This window comes from Colobus angolensis, unplaced genomic scaffold (assembly GCF_000951035.1).
Source record: "Colobus angolensis palliatus isolate OR3802 unplaced genomic scaffold, Cang.pa_1.0 Scaffold383, whole genome shotgun sequence".
NCBI classification, from domain to species: domain Eukaryota; kingdom Metazoa; phylum Chordata; class Mammalia; order Primates; family Cercopithecidae; genus Colobus; species Colobus angolensis.
Window position 1 is genome coordinate 383,254 of NW_012117188.1, and position 21,367 is coordinate 404,620.

General features: G+C 36.6%; 1 protein-coding gene across 1 annotated transcript; it reads left to right on the plus strand.

Annotated features, from left to right (window-relative positions):
* The first annotated feature begins 2,620 nt into the window (after positions 1-2,620).
* Positions 2,621-19,911, plus strand: LOC105520626 (chromosome unknown open reading frame, human C5orf51). Its single transcript, XM_011954463.1, has 6 exons — positions 2,621-2,738; positions 6,064-6,170; positions 8,070-8,216; positions 9,378-9,509; positions 10,401-10,515; positions 15,318-19,911. The coding sequence occupies exons 1-6, from the start codon at positions 2,639-2,641 to the stop codon at positions 15,599-15,601; spliced, it is 885 nt and encodes a 294-aa protein (XP_011809853.1). The 5' UTR covers positions 2,621-2,638; the 3' UTR covers positions 15,602-19,911.
* Positions 19,912-21,367: the final 1,456 nt, after the last annotated feature.

A 21,367-nucleotide genomic window follows, 5' to 3' on the forward strand; every position in this document is an offset into this window, starting at 1 on the left:
ATAAAGGAAAACAAGAAAAAGACTTCGAATAAAAACACACTCCACTAAAATGTTTTTATTTTTTATTTTTATTTATTTATTTTTTGGGACAGAGTCTCTCTCTGTCACCCAGACAGGAGTGCAGTGGCACGATCTCGGTTCACTGAAACCGCCACCTCCTGGGTTCAAGCAATTCTCCTACCTCAGCCTACTGGGCAGCTGTCACTACAGTCATGTGCCACCATCCCCAGCTAATTTTATTTTGTATTTTTAGTAGAGAAGGGGTTTCACCATGTTGTCCAGGCTGGTTCCGAAACCCTGACCTGCCTAGGCCTCCCAAAGTGCTGGGATTACAGGCATGAGCCATTATACCTGGCCTAAAATGTTTTTAATAGCCACATTTATGGAGAGGGAACAGATAAAGCTGTGGTTGTAATGAAAAAACTTTTTGAATATTTGACTCTAAATTAGTTTATTTTAAAAAGGAACTCTTGATTCAAATGGCGATCCAAGATCACTTCAAAATCATGAGCAAGATCTCTGAGACCCAAATCTCATGGCTAGAAAATGGATGACCTGATTACATAGACCCTAAGATATCTTTTGTGAAAACCTGAGAAAAACAGTGGACGTGAGAATAAAACACTTCTGCAGAGATAATCTGTAGGTCCAGTCAAAATATTTCAGCTGTGCCTTTGTCTATTGCCCACATGTCCAGGTAATTTTTTTTTTTTTTTTTTTTTTTTTTCTGAGACGGAATCTCGCTCTGTCGCTCAGGCTGGAGTGCGCAGGATCTCAGCTCATTGCAAGCTCCACCTCCCGGGTTCACGCCATTCTCCTACCTCAGCCTCCTGAGTAGCTGGGACTACAGGCGCCCGCCACCACGCCCACCTAATTTTTTGTATTTTTAGTAGGGACGAGGTTTCACCGGGTTAGCCAGGATGGTCTGGATCTTCCGACCTCGCGATCCGCGCACCTCGGCCTCCCAAAGTGCTGGGATTACAGGTGTGAGCCACCGCGACCGGCCAAGATAATTCTTTTAAGTAGTTTAAGAATGGTAAATTACACATTTTCTAGGAGACTGAAAATTCCTGATCAAAGGTTAATTATTTTTTGAAAATTATTTTTTGAAAAGTTTAGTAAAAACTTCCGAAGCCTTCATTTAGTTCTACATCTTGTAGAAGATCCAGAAGGCATCAGGTGTAACCTTCTGCTCTTTTCTCTATCCATTACTAGCTCCCTACTTTCATTTTGAATTTCTCCCTATTTTTCCCCGTTTGTGTATAGATAGGCTAATTCTCCACCCTACCTTCCAGCACCTGCCCCTCCTCAACTACCACCTTCTCCACCCCTTATTGAGAAAGCCTTCTCTCAACTTCTTGTTTATAATTAGATTCTTTTTTTCCTCACCTACAATTCCCTAACTATTGAATAATCGTCTTCTCCCACAGACCACATCATATCTCCTTGCCATCTAGCTTGCTGACAAGAGTGCATATATGCCAGGCACTGTATGAGGACCAAGGACACAAAACACGTGATTCCTGTCCTCTATATTTAGGGTGAATCGACGGAAGAAGAAACTGATATTACAAAGATCAGTTAGAAAGTCATTGTGGTCAATCACTTATAAATCACAATACACTTTTCCCCCTATTTTTAGTATTTTTCTATTATATAAAAAACTACCTTCCATAGGAAATGGTAGGATGGAGATTTTTCAGGATACCGTGTGTTAAACTGAAAAATGAATCCACAGAGTTAACGATTTGTTTGACCAGAGGCAAGAAAGTAGTCACGGAATGCAAAGTGAAGTTAGACTTGCTCACTGAGCGCTTTGAAACTCCCAGTTGAGAGGATGAACTTATGCACAATTAGCGCCTTAAGGGAAGGGCTTGAGATCGACAATGAAAATAGTTTTGTGGCTGCAGAATTCAGTACGACTGGACGCAAGATGTCTGAAGAACTTTAAATGTGAACTCCAAGGGAGGTCAGAGATAAATTCGACTGCTAAATATAAGATTTAGAAAAGCAATATTCAACCACGTAGACTGGCAACTCCAGTAGTGTTTGGAGCTCCCGATCCAGATGTGCTACAAACTCCTGGAGACTTGGATGTGTTACACAGGGGACCGGTGGGGTTTCCGCTTCGGACCAGGAGATTATAATCACTTTATTTTAACAACCTCCTGTAAGGCCAAAAGTGACAGCCCTCTCTCCAGACCCTCGCGTCCGCCCTCCAGACTGTGGTTCCTGCGCCGGATAGGGAAGCGGGAATGCGGACGACAATCCGCATCCTGCCCCCGAGACGTCACCAAGCAGTCTTCCAGGAGGCAGGAGGAGAGAGCCGACTTCCCATTGGGTCAGTCGAGGGGCACGGCTGGCTCCCTATTGGCTTACAGGAGGGGGCGAGAGAGAGGCGTGCCTCAACGTCACACCCGCCCCTAGTCTCCTTGCTGCTCAGGATTATGGGAGGGAAGGAAAGTCCAGGAAAAATGACCCGGAACGACCTTTGCCGGCCTGGGCCAGCCCTCTTCCGGAGCTGATGTCTCCTCCCACCAACCACGAGAGTTCCGCCCTACGCCCCACCCGTGCTGGAGGATCAGGTGATTGCGGGCAACACGGTCACGTGGCTGGGGCGCGCCCGCAGACTGTGGCCATGGCGGCCGCCTTCTGTAATGTGGTGAGACGAGTGGAAGAGCTCGGGGACCTGGCTCAGGCCCATATACAGCAACTTAGCGAAGCTGCCGGTGAAGATGGTGAGGGAGCGGGGGAGCGGAGGAGCGGGAGGCGGGCGGGACAGACGGCGCTAAGGTACTGGCGCTCGATGGCTATGAGGGCTAGAGGCTGAGGCCTGTGTTCCTATGGGTCCCAGGCCGCAAGTAGCCACCCGAGGTCTGTTGCTTCTGATCCTCGCTGCTCCATCGATTGCCCACTCCCCAGAACTCACATTGCCAAGGCGTTGTCTTCGGAAACTGCATTTTTCAGAACTCATGGAAAATCTGTCCGGATCCGTGCTGGTGTAAACTGTCTCGGTAGCGATTGGGAAAAGGGCAGAATCTAAATAAAATACAGAAGTTTAAATAAATGGCTAAGGTGAATGATAACACTCAAATTGGTAATGGTCGTTTGCATCCTGCAAAGATAAAAAGGCAGGTATAACAGTTCCACTTTTTCATTGCTGCGTTGTAAATTTGCATCTTACGTTTTGGATTCTAAACATTCTGTAGAAGAGCTTTACATTAGTGTGTAGACTATTCTGCCTAATACATCATGCCAGTTCTAACAAGGGCTCTGTTAAGTATTGGCATAATTGTTTTGGAAAGGTGTAAGCTGTTAGGAAAAACTGGGCTAGGGAATTACCCCAACCTTCTGAATTTAAGTCCAATTCTCTTCATTACATCTCACCTGCCTTTAGGTTCTACATTATTCCTTTTCGAGTTTGAGCTATTACTACAGATAGTTTTTAAAATTCTTGTGGACTGACTCATATCATTGGACTCATAGGAAAACAGTGGTGAAACATTTTCTTAAGCTATTGAATAGTTGGTGAATTTCTTATTAAATAGGGTCAATGATGAAATGCCTTAGTTTCAGTGAATATTTTTTGCCGGATTATCTTTTCTCAGGAGTGTTTTGTTTTGTTTTGTTTTGTTTTTAGAGACGGAGTCTCATTCTGTCGCCCAGGCTGGAGCCCCTCTAGCAGTGGGACGACAGGCGCACACCATCACGCCCGGCTAACTTTGATATATTTTGTAGAAATGGGGTTCATCATGTTGCCCAGGTTGGTCCTGAACTCCTGGGCTCAAGCATTCCACCCGCCTTGGCTTCCCAAAGTGGTGGGATTACAGTTGTGAGCCACTGTGCCCGGCCAGGAGTGTGTTCTTTAAAGACCTACTACAAACCATCCTGAAGCGGACTTATATTTTGGTCTGTGGATTCACATGAATAATTCTTGGGTAGTAGGAGCTATTAACCTGAAAGTGTATCTAAGTTACCTCTAATTCCCAGATTCACTTGAACCAGTCCAAAGAGACCAAAGAGTGTTTTTTATTCACTTATCACTGAACCAAAAGCCATTCTCATTTCCCTTGGAAGAGTTCTTTAATCTGGAATGAATGAGAGCTGGAAATAAAAGTCATGTGCTATATATGGAATTCTTGTTTGGAGGCTTTATACTTCTGAAAATTTGCTAAAATAAAATGACAATGTTACTGGTTCATATTATGAGCCATGGTCAGCATGGAAATCAGTTCAGCGTGGAAATCAGTTCAATCTTAAAAATATTACAAGATTTATGAACTGTAATTAAAGCAAAATTTCATGTACTTGAATTGAATTTGACATTTTTCCATGCAACAAGAATAAATACATTCAAAATTTGTTCTTTAATGTAACGACTATGTATTTATACTAGGGTATAGGGGTTTGATAATTTCTATTGTCTTCTTCAAATTAGATGAGATACAGCCAGATATTATTTCATCTAATAATGCATTTTTTAATTTCTAGCCAATTTTTGTTAATTTATTTCTCATTGTACAAGCACAATCTCTTTATGGAAGTATGTCATGAGGGAGTTTTTCCAGAGATTATATAAGAATCAGTTTCATCTTTTGCTTTGCCAGTCATTACTTTGACTAAATAGTTCTAGTAAAACTACATTTTATGGGCTTTTCCAAAATGTGAGCTATGCCACCACCACACCCCTGCCACAGTAATTATGTCATCAGTTTATGTGACATACTCTTTCAGCAATGGTTTAATGAGTTCGATGCAAGTCTTTACATTGAAAATAATCCTGCAAGTTAAAAAACATATCAACACACTCTCTAAAGAAGTGCCTAAAGAGTGTCATGTTCCATATAATTTCAGTTTATAGTAGGCTCTTTTTCTACGTTGTGTGGATGTCACTTCTGGGCTAATGAGAGGTGGGAAGACAGTGCTAAGAAGCAGATTTCAACTCAAGTAAAAGTGGATCTTACAGCAATCAAAATCCAATCTCAGGCTTTACCTGAGAAGACGTAAGGCAGCAGTCACATGATTGCCAACAGACATAACCCGATGGTGCTTTTGCTGCAACAATGAACAGCTTATCTGTCCGTGTAACTCCTGAGGCTAGATCAGGTAGGCCTACACCAAGTGCTACACTATCTGTTCATTGGCCTGTGAAGAAGAAAGGGATATATTTTAGAATATCAGAGTATGTTTCAGAAGGGAAGCACAGAGAGGCAAACTCAGAGAGTTTAGTGTCTTGATAGTGGGTGTATCTAAATGTGACTACATGAAGTGTTGCAGAAGGGTGGATAGTACCTTGGAGTGGACACATAAGAAAAGGTGAAATCATAGAAGCAACAAAGGGATTATGACATTAGAGAAAGGGAAAAAAAATCAGGAGATGGTGAAGGTGGAGGGAGGGTGAGTTGTGATTAGAAGACTTATTAGAAGTATTTAGTTCCTTTTCTTCCAAGTTTTGAGGAAATGAGGTAATTTGTTTCTAAGTTTTTAAAGGAATTAAATACATAGATGTATTATATAATTTTAATCATAGTAGATATAAACAATTATAAAATTATAACTGCTCATAATGCTGGCATTTTATAAGGAATTCGATTTTGTCAATCATGGTTTTTTGCATAACATTTACAACTACATTTATGAAATTATAAGTTTTCAGTGGAAGCCCTTTCTGTAGATTTATGTGTATTATTTGTAGATTCCAGTAAATTTTAAATTTAACTATTTTGAGTGTATTATCATCATAAAAGAAGCATAATGAGAATACAGACTGCATTTGAGAAATGGCAAGATTGACTCTAGAAAGTTTTCAGTATTTTGCTTTCTAGAATAAATTTTCATGATAAATTTACTTAATTAGGATTAGGCATTATGAGATATTTCATATTTTAGATATTATGAGCCATGGTCAGCATAGATATTATTACTATAATGCTGTTTCTCCATATGCCATAATACTATTTCATCTTGTCATTTCATCATTTCATCTTCATACATAATTTGTTTTTTGTTTAAATAACACTCTGAAACTATGTGATGTAATCCTCCTGTTTTTATTTCTTATAGATCACTTTTTAATTCGGGCCTCTGCAGCATTAGAAAAATTGAAACTCCTGTGTGGAGAAGAGAAAGAATGTTCAAATCCATCAAATCTTCTAGAACTTTACACACAGGTACTGAAAGAGATGTGGACTCTGGCATTTTATGAGGGCAGGTTGTTTATTTAGATGATTGACTCCAATTTTAGGTAAAATGAAATCAGTTTATTCCATATTTCAAGTGTTTAATTTTGTTGAAAAAACTATGAATAAAACACAAAAACTTGAAACTTTGAGGCAGTATGAAAAGAAGTAAGATTTATTAGATGTGTTAATTAGAAAAGTCAGGAAAAAAATCTTACAGATAATAGAATTGTTTTCCTTTAGAGATAATTGAACAGGACACTAGTGTGTGCAATGTCCAATCTCTTGAAAGTTTCAGAGGGAGCGGGAGGGATATAAGGGCCCCGACTTTTTTTTTCCCCCCTGAAATTTACCTTCCCTAGGACTCTCAGTATTATTCTCCCTGCTAGTGTCATGCATATCTAGGCGATTTTTCTGTTCACCGACTTGTTTTTTAACTTTCCTTTCCAAATCAGGCTGCTATGTGGACAATGCCTTTTTTTCTTGGTTTTCTGAAACACTGCTGAGGCATGCTAACATCAAGAAATATAATTTTATTATAGTAACTAACATTTATATAGCACTTTGTAGTTGATAGAGTGTTTTCATGTGCCCTTTTTGGATTGCTAAGGGATAATAAAACTGAAGTGGTTACAGAAAGTACAGTAAACTTAGGCTTCCAGAGTGCCCATTTATAGCATTTAAATGCCTCGTGCTGTTTTTCCTGTTAGGAAGTTTCTAAAGATAGCTTCTGCCTTCAAACACCATGGCTGAGTAAGCCTAACAGCTACTCACAAACCACAGAGAACTGTTTAAGTTTGGCAGGTATTTTGCTTGGCTTTCTTTGCTTTCAGAAAACTCTGTGCTTGTCTGCATATGTTGTATGTCATCTCATTTTTTTCAAATGAGAGTGTTCCAAACATTTAACTTAGTTACTAGAATAAGGCAAAAGACCTAGAGATACAGATTTCAATTTTCCAGATCCTCTTAAAACCTATTTATGGTTCTGAATCAACAGATCACCTTTCATATGATGATGAAATCATATATGATGATCTCTCCTTACTGGCTTAGGCCTTTCACACAATAACACTTACTGCTCAGGTTCACAGAAAGTAAAAGCACTAACTGGGTGCTAGGTAACATTTCTAGTACTTTACATATGTTAATTAATTTTATACTCCAACAAGGAACTTTGAAAGGTATTTTAGTCCAATTTATCATTTAGTCAATTAAGAAGCTGAAGCTCAAAAAAGATAAAACTGACTTGTCTTTGGTTAGTTAAGTGATTAGTGGTAGAACTGACACTAGAACCCAGTTTCCTTAGTCTTAGTTCAATAGATTGAGAAAGGAAAAAGGATTGAGGAGTTTTATATGCTTTAACAGCATCTCTAATATTTAGGAATACTGGGGGCTTAGTGTTTGAGTTGCATATGTTGATGGTATGTTTACTCTATTGGGTGGCAGGATACATATGCCTCTAATACTAGCTCTGTATTTGGGAAAACAAATAAATCCTTTGAAGGTTCAAAACTAGAAGTAGTGACCTTAACTTGATACAGCAGGCATTTAGGAAATTTTCAGGGATTATATAAATAGCAGAATATAATAATTACGTTTTTCATAATTCTATATAATTAAATTCTGTAAATTAAAGCTCAATTTTTTTTGAGGGAAAGAAAGATTATCATTAATTCAGTACTTTAGTAAAATACCTATGAAGTTTTCTTTAAAATCTTTCTCAAATTATATTTACATCTAGACATTTTGCCTACTTCTCAAATTTACATATTGAGCTAGAAGATTTAAATGTGTAATAAAGCACCTATATGTGCAAGGTTAAACTGTAAGAATTGTTTTTTTTCAATTTTAAATGTGATAGATACCTTTCTTTTTTTTTTTTTTTTTTAGGCTATTTTGGACATGACATATTTTGAGGAGAACAAGCTAGTAGATGAAGATTTTCCTGAAGACTCTTCTTCACAGAAAGTAAAAGAGCTGATCAGTTTTCTTTCAGAACCAGAAATTTTAGTCAAGGAAAATAATATGCATCCAAAAGTAAGTTTTACATTCCTGTAAATTATGATGGAATATTGCTGGTACTGTCCTGCTCTTTGGAGTCTATATTTTTTTTCTTCTTGATTGTATCTTTGTTTCTTAAATTAAGATTGGAAGAGGGAGATAAAAGAGCTTAATGCTTCAGACCAATGTTGCAACAAAAGTATCATATTTTACTAAATGTATTTCAGAATAGTTGCATAATAGAATTGTAATAGCAGTGCCTACTCATTTTTTTTAACATAGATATTCCCATATCCACCCCGTTTACTTTTGCAGATGCTGTTTTCTTGAAGGTCACTATTAATCTAATTACCACATCTGTTGTCCTTATAGTCCTTAGTCTCTCGAACATGTGCTCCCCTTCTTAACATTGATCACCCCCTCCCTCTGAGACCCTACCTGCTCCTTTTCCACTTCTTCATGTCTGAAATGTCTTCTCTTGCTAGCAACTGTCCTGCCTTCCATTCTAGAAGCACAGGTACTAGCCAAGGATGTCTCCTTCATCACTGATAGTCTCTGTTCTGTCTTTGCTTGACAGCCTGTTCACAGGCTTTGTACTGTCATCTCTATTTGGATAATCCTATTATTTTTTTATCTCTAGTCCTGGATACTCTTTCAAGCAAATAATTTCTCATCTTTAACTGCCTGCTGACTATCTACCAAGATATTTTTTTTCTCTGTTTATATATCAGGGGAGGCTGTGGAAACATTATCCCCAAATTTAAATGACAAACCGCTTTAAAAATTTTGATTTATTAGAATTATTTTTGGGTGTAAATTTTCATTATTTTATTCGAGTGGTAGTAGAAATAGATATGATCTCACTTCAAGTAATGTATTTGTGAAAAGTTGCCTTTTTAATGAAATGATGGCTGCTTATGTTGCAAACCTGTTAGGGGAATTTGCTAGTAAAAATGTTTTTAAAATTATTTTGTAAAACTACTTGTAAATTGAAGTAGTTATTTTAATTTTCATGTATTCATAGGCTTGCATATTTATAATTGATTGAAACTAAGGCTTCCCTGTGTAAGTAGCTAAACAAAGAGCACATTTTGTGATGTGAGAATGTTTTCAATTGCTGAGTTTTTGGAATTTAACTTCAACTTTTACAGACATTCAGTTTCCCTTTTTAGCTATGTCTTTTTGTGTGTGTTTCAGCACTGCAATTTGCTTGGGGATGAGCTACTGGAATGTCTGTCTTGGAGACGAGGAGCCCTGCTGTATATGTATTGTCATTCTCTTACCAAAAGAAGAGAGTGGCTCTTAAGAAAATCCAGTTTGCTTAAAAAGGTAAGAAGACATTCCCTACACATTTTTCATTGTTGACATTTATAGGTTTCAGAAAGCTGTCTTTGTTGTACTACTAAGAGTAGTGGATCAAAGGGTCTTTGGTTTGTATTCTATATGTTTTATTTACTAGCTGGGTAATCATAAATAAATTGGGCTTGTTGTGAAGACTAAATCAGATAACATGTGAAAGTACTTTGTAATCTGTGAAGTTCTTTTTTTTAAGGATTTGTATTATTTTAAATATAAGATAAACTATATTAATTTCTAAACTTTTAAACAAATTTTGTCCTGAAAGAAATACTTGTGAGCCTGTCAGCAGATCACTTCTAAGGAACTCACATGAGCCTGCTTCTAGAAAATTGTGGCCCTCTGATTCACTTGACCATTATGACTGAATCATTAAATCCAAAATATGAGTCTTGGTATTGTATCACTAAGGATTCTAACTTGGGTTAAATGTACACACAATTTAGGTGGGCTTGGAAATGGGAGACCACACTTGCAGATATAAAAGTTTGATCATAATATTTCTAAATTATAAGTACATACGTGCTTTTAATACATTGTTGTTGAGCACATCTTTATTATCTTTATTCTTTTCTTCCTCTGATAACATCTTTAACAAATATATTACTGAAATGTGTTTCTGGTTAATGCGTTCTTTTTTTTTTTTAGTACTCTTACTTACTACTAGAGCATTTCAAGGGGTATATTTATATTAGCAGAGTCTTGGGATAGTGGGTCTTTATACCATTGAAATAGAATAGCTGTAAGCTATGTCTATATATTAACCAATTTTCTCTTGAGTAAAGAATGGAAAATATTAATATTTGAAGTTTATATATCTCTGCAGATAATACTTTCAATTCTTTGGCTCTGACTTTTATTTAGTACCTTCTTGATGGAATCAGTTACTTGCTACAGATGCTAAATTATCGATGTCCTATCCAGTTAAATGAAGGAGTTTCTTTCCATGACCTAGACACAGCTAAATTACTGAGTGCAGGTAATGTGATCTCTCATTAAATTTTCTAAGTGATTTAAAGCTTCTTAAGATTTTAGGAAGTTTATTAGATTTCACTGTGATTTAAATAAATGTCAAGGTAGATTATAGACAAAAAAGTAATAAGTAATAAAAGGGCTTATACAAAATTCAAAGATAAAATCTTTTGATGTAATACAGAAAAATACTTCTAATCCCTTGTGTTAAGCAATTTTGGAAGTTATGTATTGTATTCCTTCTGCTCATTTTGCATCCTCACACAGCCGTGTAATTAATTTGTTTTCACACTGTTACAAAGATACTACCTGAGACCGGGTAATTTATAAACAAAAGAGGTTTAATTGACTTTCAGTTCCACATGGCTGGGAAAGTGTCAGGAAACTTACAATCATGGTGGAAGGGGAAGCAGGCACGTCTTAAATGGCGGCAGGTGAGACAGAGCATGTGTGAGTGCAAGAAAAACTATTATTTATAAAACCATCAGATCTCATGAGAATTCACTCACTATCATGAGAACAGCATGAGGGAAACCACGTCCGTGATCCAGTCCCCTCCCACCAGCTTCCTCCCTCAACACCTGGGGATTATAATTCAAGATGAGATTTGGGTGGGGACACAAAGCCAAACCATGTCAAGCCTCAGTCAGCATTTTATCAGAACTAGATTTGGCTACTTGTAACTAACTGGAAGTAACTTTTAAACAAGGTAGATATTTAGTGATCTTTCACACAGGAAAGGTCCAGAGCTGGTACAGTGGTTCCATCTCATCATGTTCTTACCTTTTTCCTCCGTTCCTCTTTAAGACTCTCTCTTCATGAGGAGGCACTTTACTTAGAATATAATACTTTCCAGACTGTGCAGCAAACATCTCTGTTTAGGACATTGCTTTTATTCTCAGTATCCCAAGATGTTCTTGGAGCTCCTTCAGTCTCACCTGTGTTTCAGGCTACAGGCATGGCAAAAGGGAATTTCAGCCAAGTCTGTTCCGTTAGACCGTCCTTCTCAGAAGTTTCCTACAACCTCCATTTCACTGGCCAGAATTTAATCAGATGATTTTCCTTAGATGTAAGGAAACCTGGAAAGTATAGTCCTTAACCTGATACATTGCCATCCCAAATAAAATTAAGGTTGTTTACTAAGAAAGGGGTATTGGGGAGAATGAATACTGGTTGGCAACTATAAATTTCTGCCACAAGCATCTGTGTACTTGAAAATTCAAGGAACTGAATATAGAGCATCATCTGGGTTTTAGACTTGTGTGTGGGAAGAGAAGAACCATTTACTTTTACCATCTTCTTATAAATGGAAGAACTGAGGTCCAGGTAAACCCAAATGAATTGGAAAAGGTCAAATAAGCTGCAAGTAACATTAGATCACATGTGTAAACTTTTTTTTACTTCATCTGAAGTTTTGATGCGAAAAAAATGAAATATGAAGAATAATTAGAATACCTCTTTGGAAATATTCTAGTATTTTAAGTATGTTTTAATTCTTCCTGTTTCTTTGTTAGCCTCTCCAGGATTGTTCTATTTGAAAGCATTTCATAGAAAAAAAATGGTGATTTAAGTGACGTGATGTCCAAAAATTATTACTTTCTGCTCATTTAGACAAATATTTCATTCTAAAACAACTTATTGTGAATACAAAAAGCTCTCTCAGTGGGCATGACATTTTGACAAACATGGGGTATTTGATGTATTTATGGCAAGTATATACTAGTTATTAGTTATTTCAGATAACTAGGAACCAATTAGAGGCATTGAAAATGCCTTGTTAAAAATTTCTATTTACACACATGGACTGATTAAATTGAATTCTTAATGTGGGACACTTTAAAAGAAAAAGGTGGGGGTAGGCAGTAAAGCTCATTTAGAACCAAAGGGAGTGGCACAAATCATCTGCTTTCCTAATTCTCCCATTTCTATAGTAAGACACTCTCATAGCCTGGAATTTTTTCTTCAGGAAGCAGGTAATATTGGTGGCATCTCTTTGTCATACTTTGAATTTACTAGCTCCTAGTTTCAGTTGCTTCTTCAACAAGGGAATTAAAAGGGTCAGATAGGGTAGCATTTTCCAGACAAAAAGAAACAGTATAGGCACTACAGCAGTTTTGCTACATACTGTCCTAAGTCCTCTTATGGTGCTGGCTTTTTGTCCTCATCTAAAGAAGTTTGCGCTTGAACCCGGGAGACGGAGGTTGCAGTGAACTGAGATCTCGCCACTGCATTCCAGCCTGGGGGATAGAGTGAGTCTCAAAAAACAAAAACAAAAACAAAAACAAAAAACGTAAGTTTGCCTCCTTTAGGAGGCCAAGGCAGGATGATCACTAGAGAAAAGCCAAGAGTTCAAGACATAGTGAGACATCATCCATCATCTCTACAGAAACTAAAAAAAAAAAAAAAAAATTATCCAGGCGTGGTGGTGCGTAACTGTAGTTCCAGCTACGTGGCAGGCTGAGGTGGGAGAATCAGTTGAGCCCAGGAGTTTGAGCCTGCAGTGAGCCCTGATTGCACAGCTGCACTCTAGCCTGGGTAACAGAGTGAGACCCTGTCTGAGAAAAAAGAAAAAAAGGTTGCTTTGCCCAAATGTATCTATCTGAACATAATTAGATTAGAAGCCAGGAAACCTACCTTTCATAGGCTGAATTACTCCCAAGTCCCTTTTAGAGAGGCTCAAATTATTTTTTGTTAGTCGATATAAAATACAATTCTGAATAATTCTTAATATTTAGGGAGAAAAGTTCTATATGAGACATCAAATTTTCTGTGGCTAGATCTTGGTGATAATTTACCTAATTTTAGATAAAACTCAAAACTGTGTATGGTTTTTGTTACTTTTTCTAAGGTAAGATAATCATATTATTGTTTAGACATTATCTGTATATCATTAAATTTTATGCAGTAAGCCCTTGTGTCTCACCTCTGAGCCTCATTGTTCTGTGAAGTGGGGCCAGAGAATTTTAATCTTTGGACATGGCCTTATCAGTTGAAAGTGTTGTAAAAATTGCCTTGTCAGAATAAATGTGGAATCACATGGGTGTAAATAAAAAAACTGTCCAACTTTTACATCCTTTGTTTACACCCTTAATACCACTGAGGACCCTCTCCCCCCTACAAATCAGAGCTGATATCACAAAAGGTTGTATGAGTGGGAGGGAGGTGATGAAGAGAGGTTGGGTTAATGGGTGCAAACATACAGTTAGAAAGAAGGAATAAGTTCTGAAGGCAAAAGTTTGAGAACCACTATTTATTGTATAGCCATTTGTATTAGTCCATTTTCACGTTGCCGATAAAGACATACCCAAGACTGGGAAGAAAAGAATAGGTTTAATGGACTCACAGTTCCACGTTGCTGGGAGGCCTCATAATCATGGCGGAAAGCAAAAGGCACTTCTTACATGGCGGTGACAAGAGAGAAGGAGAGAGAAATGACAGCAGAAACCCCTTATAAAACCATTAGATCTCTTGAGACTTATTCACTACCACAAGAACAGTATGGGGAAACCACCCCCATGATTCAGTTATCTCCCACTGGGTCCCTCCCACAACACATGGGAATTATGAGGGTACAATTCAAGATGAGATTTGGATGGGCACACAGAGCCAAACCATATCACCATTCATTCAGCTATTCTGCTGAGCCTGTTGTTTCTCTTGTTTCTCTTGCTGCTCTTTATAAGCAGAAATTGAGGTGAAGTGAATGTGAATACTGCAGGAACAAATTTTGATACTTTAAAAAGCTTGCAATAGATTCAAAACAGACACTACCACCATTTTGAAAGTTGAATTTTTCATATCCAGTGCCATCATAGTCACTTTTGTTGAATCATATTAGGTGAACAACAGACATTATGATGCTCATTTATTTGAAGTAATCTTTTCTAATCACAGAAGCACATTAGAATATGTCATTTATTTTTTTCTTTAATGGCTTTTAAGAAGTTACATTTTTATTTCATATGTTCTTTAGGAAAATTCCATGAATTAAGTAGGGGATGCAAACTCCTTATTTTTCAGATTTAAAACCTGAGATTCAAAGAGCTTTGGTGACTTGCCCAAAGACACAAAGCCAGTAATTTATACCCAGATCTTTTTCATTCTAGGTTTATTTGTCTTTCTGCCAAATTAATACACTTTATGCACCATAAATGTTTAATTATATAATTGCCTACTGGAAAAACTACCCATAAGAAGAAATAGTTCAACTTTTGATGAAAATTCTGCAGCATATTCTCTTTTTTTCTGGTAATACAAAGCATCTTGGAAATAACACCTTTAATAATTGTATGGACTCTCAGGCATGATTATGCATGATAATTTCTTAGACTTTTAGAGAAATATAGGATGTCTAGGATACCTGACTTTAGCTATATGAATCATCCTAGAGCATACCCCAAAATAAAGGGTGTGTCCATGGATGGAATTCAGGGAGTTTATAAGTACTCTGAAATTGACTGCAGAATTTGGGGTGTATATTCTGGGAGAAGTTCTCTTCCTTAGATTCTTGAAGAAGTTCTAGACTGGACCCCAAAAAGGTCAAAATCACTTACCTAAATGATTCTCTAAAAAAAAATTCTCTGGTACTCTGTTTCTCTTTTTGTAATGGGCCTCCTTTATCAGTAAAATAGATATAAACATGCTTATTAAATGAAGATTGTATTAGTCATATTTTGCTTTTGTGTTACTGTTAAAGTGAGAATAGAAAATGCTTAATGACAAAAGGAACTTTGATTCAAGTTTAGTTAATAACTAGAGTTTCTTTTTAAGCTTTTAATTCTAATCTGTCGACCTAAATGACTTTCCCAGGAATATTTAGTGACATTCATCTGCTGGCTATGATGTACAGTGGAGAAATGTGTTACTGGGGATCGAAGTATTGTGCTGATCAGCAACCAGAAAATCATGAAGTGGATACTAATGTTTCTGGAGCAGGCTGCACTACACACAAGGAACCCTTGGATTTCCGAGAAGTAGGAGAAAAGATCTTGAAAAAGTATGTATCTGTGTGTGAAGGACCCCTGAAAGAACAAGAATGGAATACAACGAATGCAAAACAAATTTTAAACTTCTTTCATCATCGCTGTAACTAGAAAGTTCATCTAGTCCTTTTCAAATAGAAAAACAACAAAACCCATGAAATGGAAAAGAGAGTTCCAAAAAAGAAGACATGTTGATACTGAATATGAGAACATTACACTGCATAAAGATATCCAACTTGGGTACCCTTCTTTAAACACCGTCACCATCTTTTTCATTATATATTCTTAAACCTATGAAGGGATGATTCTTTAATTTCTAAAAGAGTTTGTTTTTCAAACTCACCTTAAAATACAGATGTAATGTCACTAATAATGAGTAGTAACCCAATTTAGCTTTACAAAGATTTTTTCTGTTACTTTAGATTTTTTTAATTGTGGTATATGTAACACAAGTTTACCATTTTTGTCATCTTTAGATTATTTTGTATAATCGCCCTACCTTGAAATTTGCCATGAATCAGAAATTAAAGTTATCTCACTGCTTTGAATACATACTATAGATATAAATGTAGGCAAAATGAAAGATTATGACTAATTCAGATTCCATTTTCAGTAAGGTAAATAATGAAAGATCTCACAAAGGAATCACTGTGTTTAATTATTTTGCCATGTATTACTAATTGTATTTAAAATTTCTACTTCCTTTAGGCATTTTATAAAAATTTAAAAATTATTTTTCTATTTTGTTTAAAAGAAAATGCATGGCTTTTCAAGTGAGTAATGAAGATAAAAATCAAGTTAGGTTAGTCTACCATTAGTTCATATGCTTTTATAGCACATCTTTTCATACCGTATTGAAATTTTAATGTTTTCTACCTTTAATAATAGGGGTGAGTGTTAAAGGCCAGAGAGCCTAACTTGATATCTTGCTCATGGTCTTTCTGTCTACCTCAACTCCTGTTGTCATCTTTGGATGATCTTTCTGATACCTTGCTGATATCTTAGACTTCTGCCCAGTGACTTTATCACATTCCAGCAGCTTACTCCTGTAGCCACACTTTGAATGTCACCATCTTGAATTTCTCTTTCTGGTAAAATTTCAGTAACTGATAACTGCCCTCTTTTCAGTTTTTTCACTTCCTTATTTTATTGACTTTTCTCTCCTTTATGTTCGTTCCACATTCTTCAGTTCCTTCTTACCCCCATTTCTTGACTGTTCCCCTTCCTCCTAAACTATCAGCCACTTTCAGGCTTTCTTCCCTATCTACCCTCAGCTTTATGGGACACTATATGAACTAATCTCACCAGTTATTCTTCTTCCCCTGGTCTTTTAATCTAATCCTTCAGCAAGCCCCCAACCTCAGATTAATCCTATTTATTATCTACCTTTTCTGGGATGCTGAGTTCTTTGTGAAGGGTAGTCCTTCAAAGTAAAATCACTACAAGTATCTCGCTTCAGCCTTAGAAAAGCCCTCAATGTAAACCTTATGTTTGTTAGTAGGGTGGCCTCTCTCCCATTTCCCACTGTGGCTGAGCCAAACTTCATTTCTTTACTTAGGCCCTCTGCCCCTCCCCTAGCATATGACTCTTCCTCCTATTGAACAGAAAAATTGGGACTATGAAGAGGTCAACTTGTATTTTCCAACTTTACTCATTTTCCCCTGTTTTAGAGGAAAAGAGGTTGCCTGCTTCCTATCAAAGGCTACTCTGTGCTACACGTTGGTTTCATCTCTGCTGTCTCCATCATTTCCTCACAAAGTGTTGTCTCACTTTCTGCCTGCCTTTTAGGTATTGATCTTCACTAGATTTTCTCTCTCTTTTTTTACTTTACATATTTTATACAATGTCATTCATAACTATGGCTTCTTTTACCACCTGTAATATCAGACTGAGTCTCAAACCTGTAACTTGTATCCTGTCTTCTCTCTTGCTCTCTAAACCTTGTTTCTAACTACCTATCAAATGTCTTCGTTAGACATCCCACAGTAATTTTAAACTCAGTGTGTCCAAACATCAAGTCCTCATCTTTTATATAAAATCCTTTCTGCTTTGTCAGTTTTCTCTTTTTGGGATTTTCCATAGATCAGGGCAACACAGAATGGCTACCTTCCCAGCCATGTCTCTGTAGTCATCCTGTGTAATCATGTTCTAGTCCAGTGTTGCTCAAACAGTTAAAATCCAGGGTGCTTTTGGTAAACATACAAATTCTGATATAGAGCCTTTGTGGCAAAGGGAATCTCTCAATTCCTGCCCCAGCCCCCTTGCTTATCCTTACACAGCTAAGATTTTTGTTTAACTTAACATTTTAGCAAGTTTTATTATGAAAATACCTTTGTGCTTTCTAAGTATAAAGATTTAAATTATTTTTAATATGGTTTTTAGAACCACAGACTATCCCTCTTTTTAGAGCATCCTGATCAATTGCAAGTACTTCCAGTGCTTCCCCAAATGTGCTTTGTGTTTTCAACCTCAGTAGCCTTGCACACATCATTACTTCTACATCCTTCTTTGTGACCAAGTGAATACCTACCTATCTCTCAGGATTCAGCTTCAGTGATTCTGTTTTCATAGGCTTTTTAAAGCCCTTTTCAGTCAAATTAGATGCTCCTTTGTTCTTGTCCTTTACTCTTCCCCTCCAGTGTTATCACACTGATCACACTGCTTTGTAATTATTTTCTTTATTGTTGGTAAGCTCCATATTTTAAAAATTTACCTGTATACATAGTGCTTAATGCATGGTAGGCCCTTAGTAATGTTTTTGAATTAATGAGGCATGATTCTAAATGCCAAACTTTGCACAAAAAGGTTGTTGCTATTAGATTCCAAACTGCCATGCCCTCTATACCAGTGGCTGACAAGGCATATAGGGATATATGTCATCCTGAGAGGAGTAAAGATTTAGATTCTGAACCTGAGGAAAGAGAACTTTCTCTTAAGAAGTTGGAAACTTCCATTTTACCTTCATGACCCTTGTAGGCCATTTTGTCTAACGTTGGTACAATTATGAGGGTAGTACTGGGTGCTTTTTATACAACTTTCCATCCCCCACACAGTTGGAGAATAATTTGTAGACCATAGCAGTTAAAATGCTTTTTACTCTGGCATATTATAAAATAATGAACACATTTTCTATATATGTTTAAGCCTGCTAAATCATTCACTTAGAATGAAGTAACCTCAAGGTACCAAATACTCCACATGAGGAAAGTACTACACTAAATTCACTCAACTATTGTATGCCTACCATAGGCCAGATTTTATCCTAGACACTGAGAATATAGCTTTTTAAAACCCCCTGCTGTTTCAGAGCTTGTATTCTAGTGGAGGAAGTTAGGCAAAACATTTTAAGAAATAAATGTATAGAGAGTGTCAAGTGATGAGTACCATCAAGAAGAAAAATTAGGGTAAGGGGCTAGTGTGATAGGGAGAGGGGTGGGATGCCATTATATTTAGGGGTGGTTGGGAACTGTCTACTGCTTCAGCATTCGTGTCTTCAAATTTCCCTCCTTTGGTTATATACCTTGCATATTCAGCACATTCATATAGAAGTTCTGATACTGAATTAAGGAATGGGTCACTACTTAAGACTTTATCATTTCAGCTACACATAAAAGGTTTCTCTCCACTGTGGATTTTGCTAATGGTTGAGTGATACCTAAAGGCCTTGTTGTGTTTTTTTACACTTGGGGTTTTTCTTCAGTTTGAATTATCTCGTGGTTACCAAAACTGTTAAAGGACTTTTCACGGTCCTTAAATTTGTATGGTTGTTTCCCAATATGAATTTTTTTTATGTTAACTAGACTTTCAGACTTAAAGACCTGTGTGCTCTGCTGCATTTATAGGGTTTTGGGCTGCTGAGAATAATTGATGCTGATTAAGGTGCAATCATGACTAAAGACTTTTCTTTTTTCTTTTTCATATAGTAGAGTGAGGTGAGGGTCATGGCTAAAACCCCACAATAACATTACATTCCTAGCTTTACAGTCTTGCTGTGAATTCTCTGGTATTCATTAAAGTGTGAGCTGTGTTAAAAGGCATTCTTAGATTCATTTTAATGGCATTTTTAAAAACTCACAGTTGGTTTAACATGCTGGTTTTAGATTGCTTGTCTCTTCTTTTTCTATCTTACAGGGCTCCTTTTCTAGCTTAAATAAGGGTACTCCATCTGCCATAGAATCCAGGATTCTGTAGTTTTTTAGTTTCACTTCCCTATAGTCTTTTTTTTTTTTAATTTTTTAACAATGAGATGATACCATGTTACAGCAGTATTACATTAAGATACATTTAATATAACCACAATTAAAGTATGCATTGTGTATTTATGCTGGTGTTCTTTCATGTTTTTTGTTTCTTCTAGTGAAAATTTCCTAGTAAACTGTTTTTGAGCATATACATTTAAAAAAAAAAACCATACACCCCTACTTGTTGCTTGTTTTCTTTTATATTTGGCTGTTGCATCAGAATTAAAACTTTTATCATCTCAGTTTACTATTTTAACTTCTGAATGTTATTTCTTCTGGTCCTAATAACTTTTAAAGATGGGGTAATATAGTGGTTAGGACTCTGAGCTCTGGAGCCAGAAGGCCTGAGTTTAATCGTAGCCCTGCCATTTATAGTACTAGCTGTGTGACTCTCTCTGTAAGTTATTTAATCTTCCTGTGCTGCCTTATTTTTAACGCAGTAATAGTACCTACCTCAAGGATATCGAAGATAAATAAATTAATGTTCAAAGTGCTTTAGTTCAGTGCCTAGTACATAAGAGCACAAGAAAATTAGCTATTACTACACTGTTTCCCTTAATGTCTAGTTCTGTATATAGGCATACCTCATTTAGCATGCTGACTCATTAGCCAGACAATTGAATGACAAACTTTTTGGCCAGGAAAGCACTGCGTTTTCCTTGGTTCAAGTCATGCCGGCCTTTCTAGGTGGGAAGCAGATTTCAGAAAAGAAATCAGGACTTGGATAGGCATCTCAAATGTTTTTTGTGGATATGACTGGAAGAAAACATCCAATTAATTTTCAAAACATTTTCAGCCCTCCCTCAAAATATATATAAAATCCACTGTATTGAGATGTACTAGTCATCTAAATATGTTATACATACCCTATTTAAAACTGAATTTTTCAATCAACCTGATTGCCTTGACTTCTGATACCTTTTGATCTAATTCTTAACTCACAGGTCAGAGGCATTCAATGAAATACTGGTTATTTAAATTTAAATACCATACTTAAAAATAGATTATTCTAAATCCTAATATAGCCACATGATTGAGTAGTATGTAGCTGTAAGAATCCATGAGGTATATTTCTGTATAACACTGCAGAGTGGTCTTATTAAGTAAAAAACAAAATGGAGAAGGTATATATATATGTGTGTGTGTATATATATACACACACACATATATATAATCATATTTAAGGGGATATAAAATGTGTGTGTGTGAGTGTGTGTGTGTGTGGTGTTAAAAAAAGAAACAATGGAAGGATAACCAAAACTTTAAAAAGTAGTGGTTACTTATGGTGCTTATGGTGGAGGCAGGAGGAGAGAAACCAGATGGAAAGAACCAGGATGGAAGCTAGATTTCTCTGAATATATCTTGAATTTTCAACATTTGACTTTGGTACATATGTTATTCTAAAAGGAGGTTTAAGTAAAGTTAAGGAAAGCCCTACAAGGCCAAAGCAAAATGAAACAGATGACCTGCGTTGCATATCAAGTTGATGGCTTGAATACACAGGTATGTTTCAATTATCTTTAAAGCATAGTAATTTGTGTGTCCATTCTTAATGGGGTATATCCAAGGGCAAAAAGAAATGTGAAAAAATCTTAAACTTCAGTAATTAAATTGTTAATCATAACTATGTTAATAT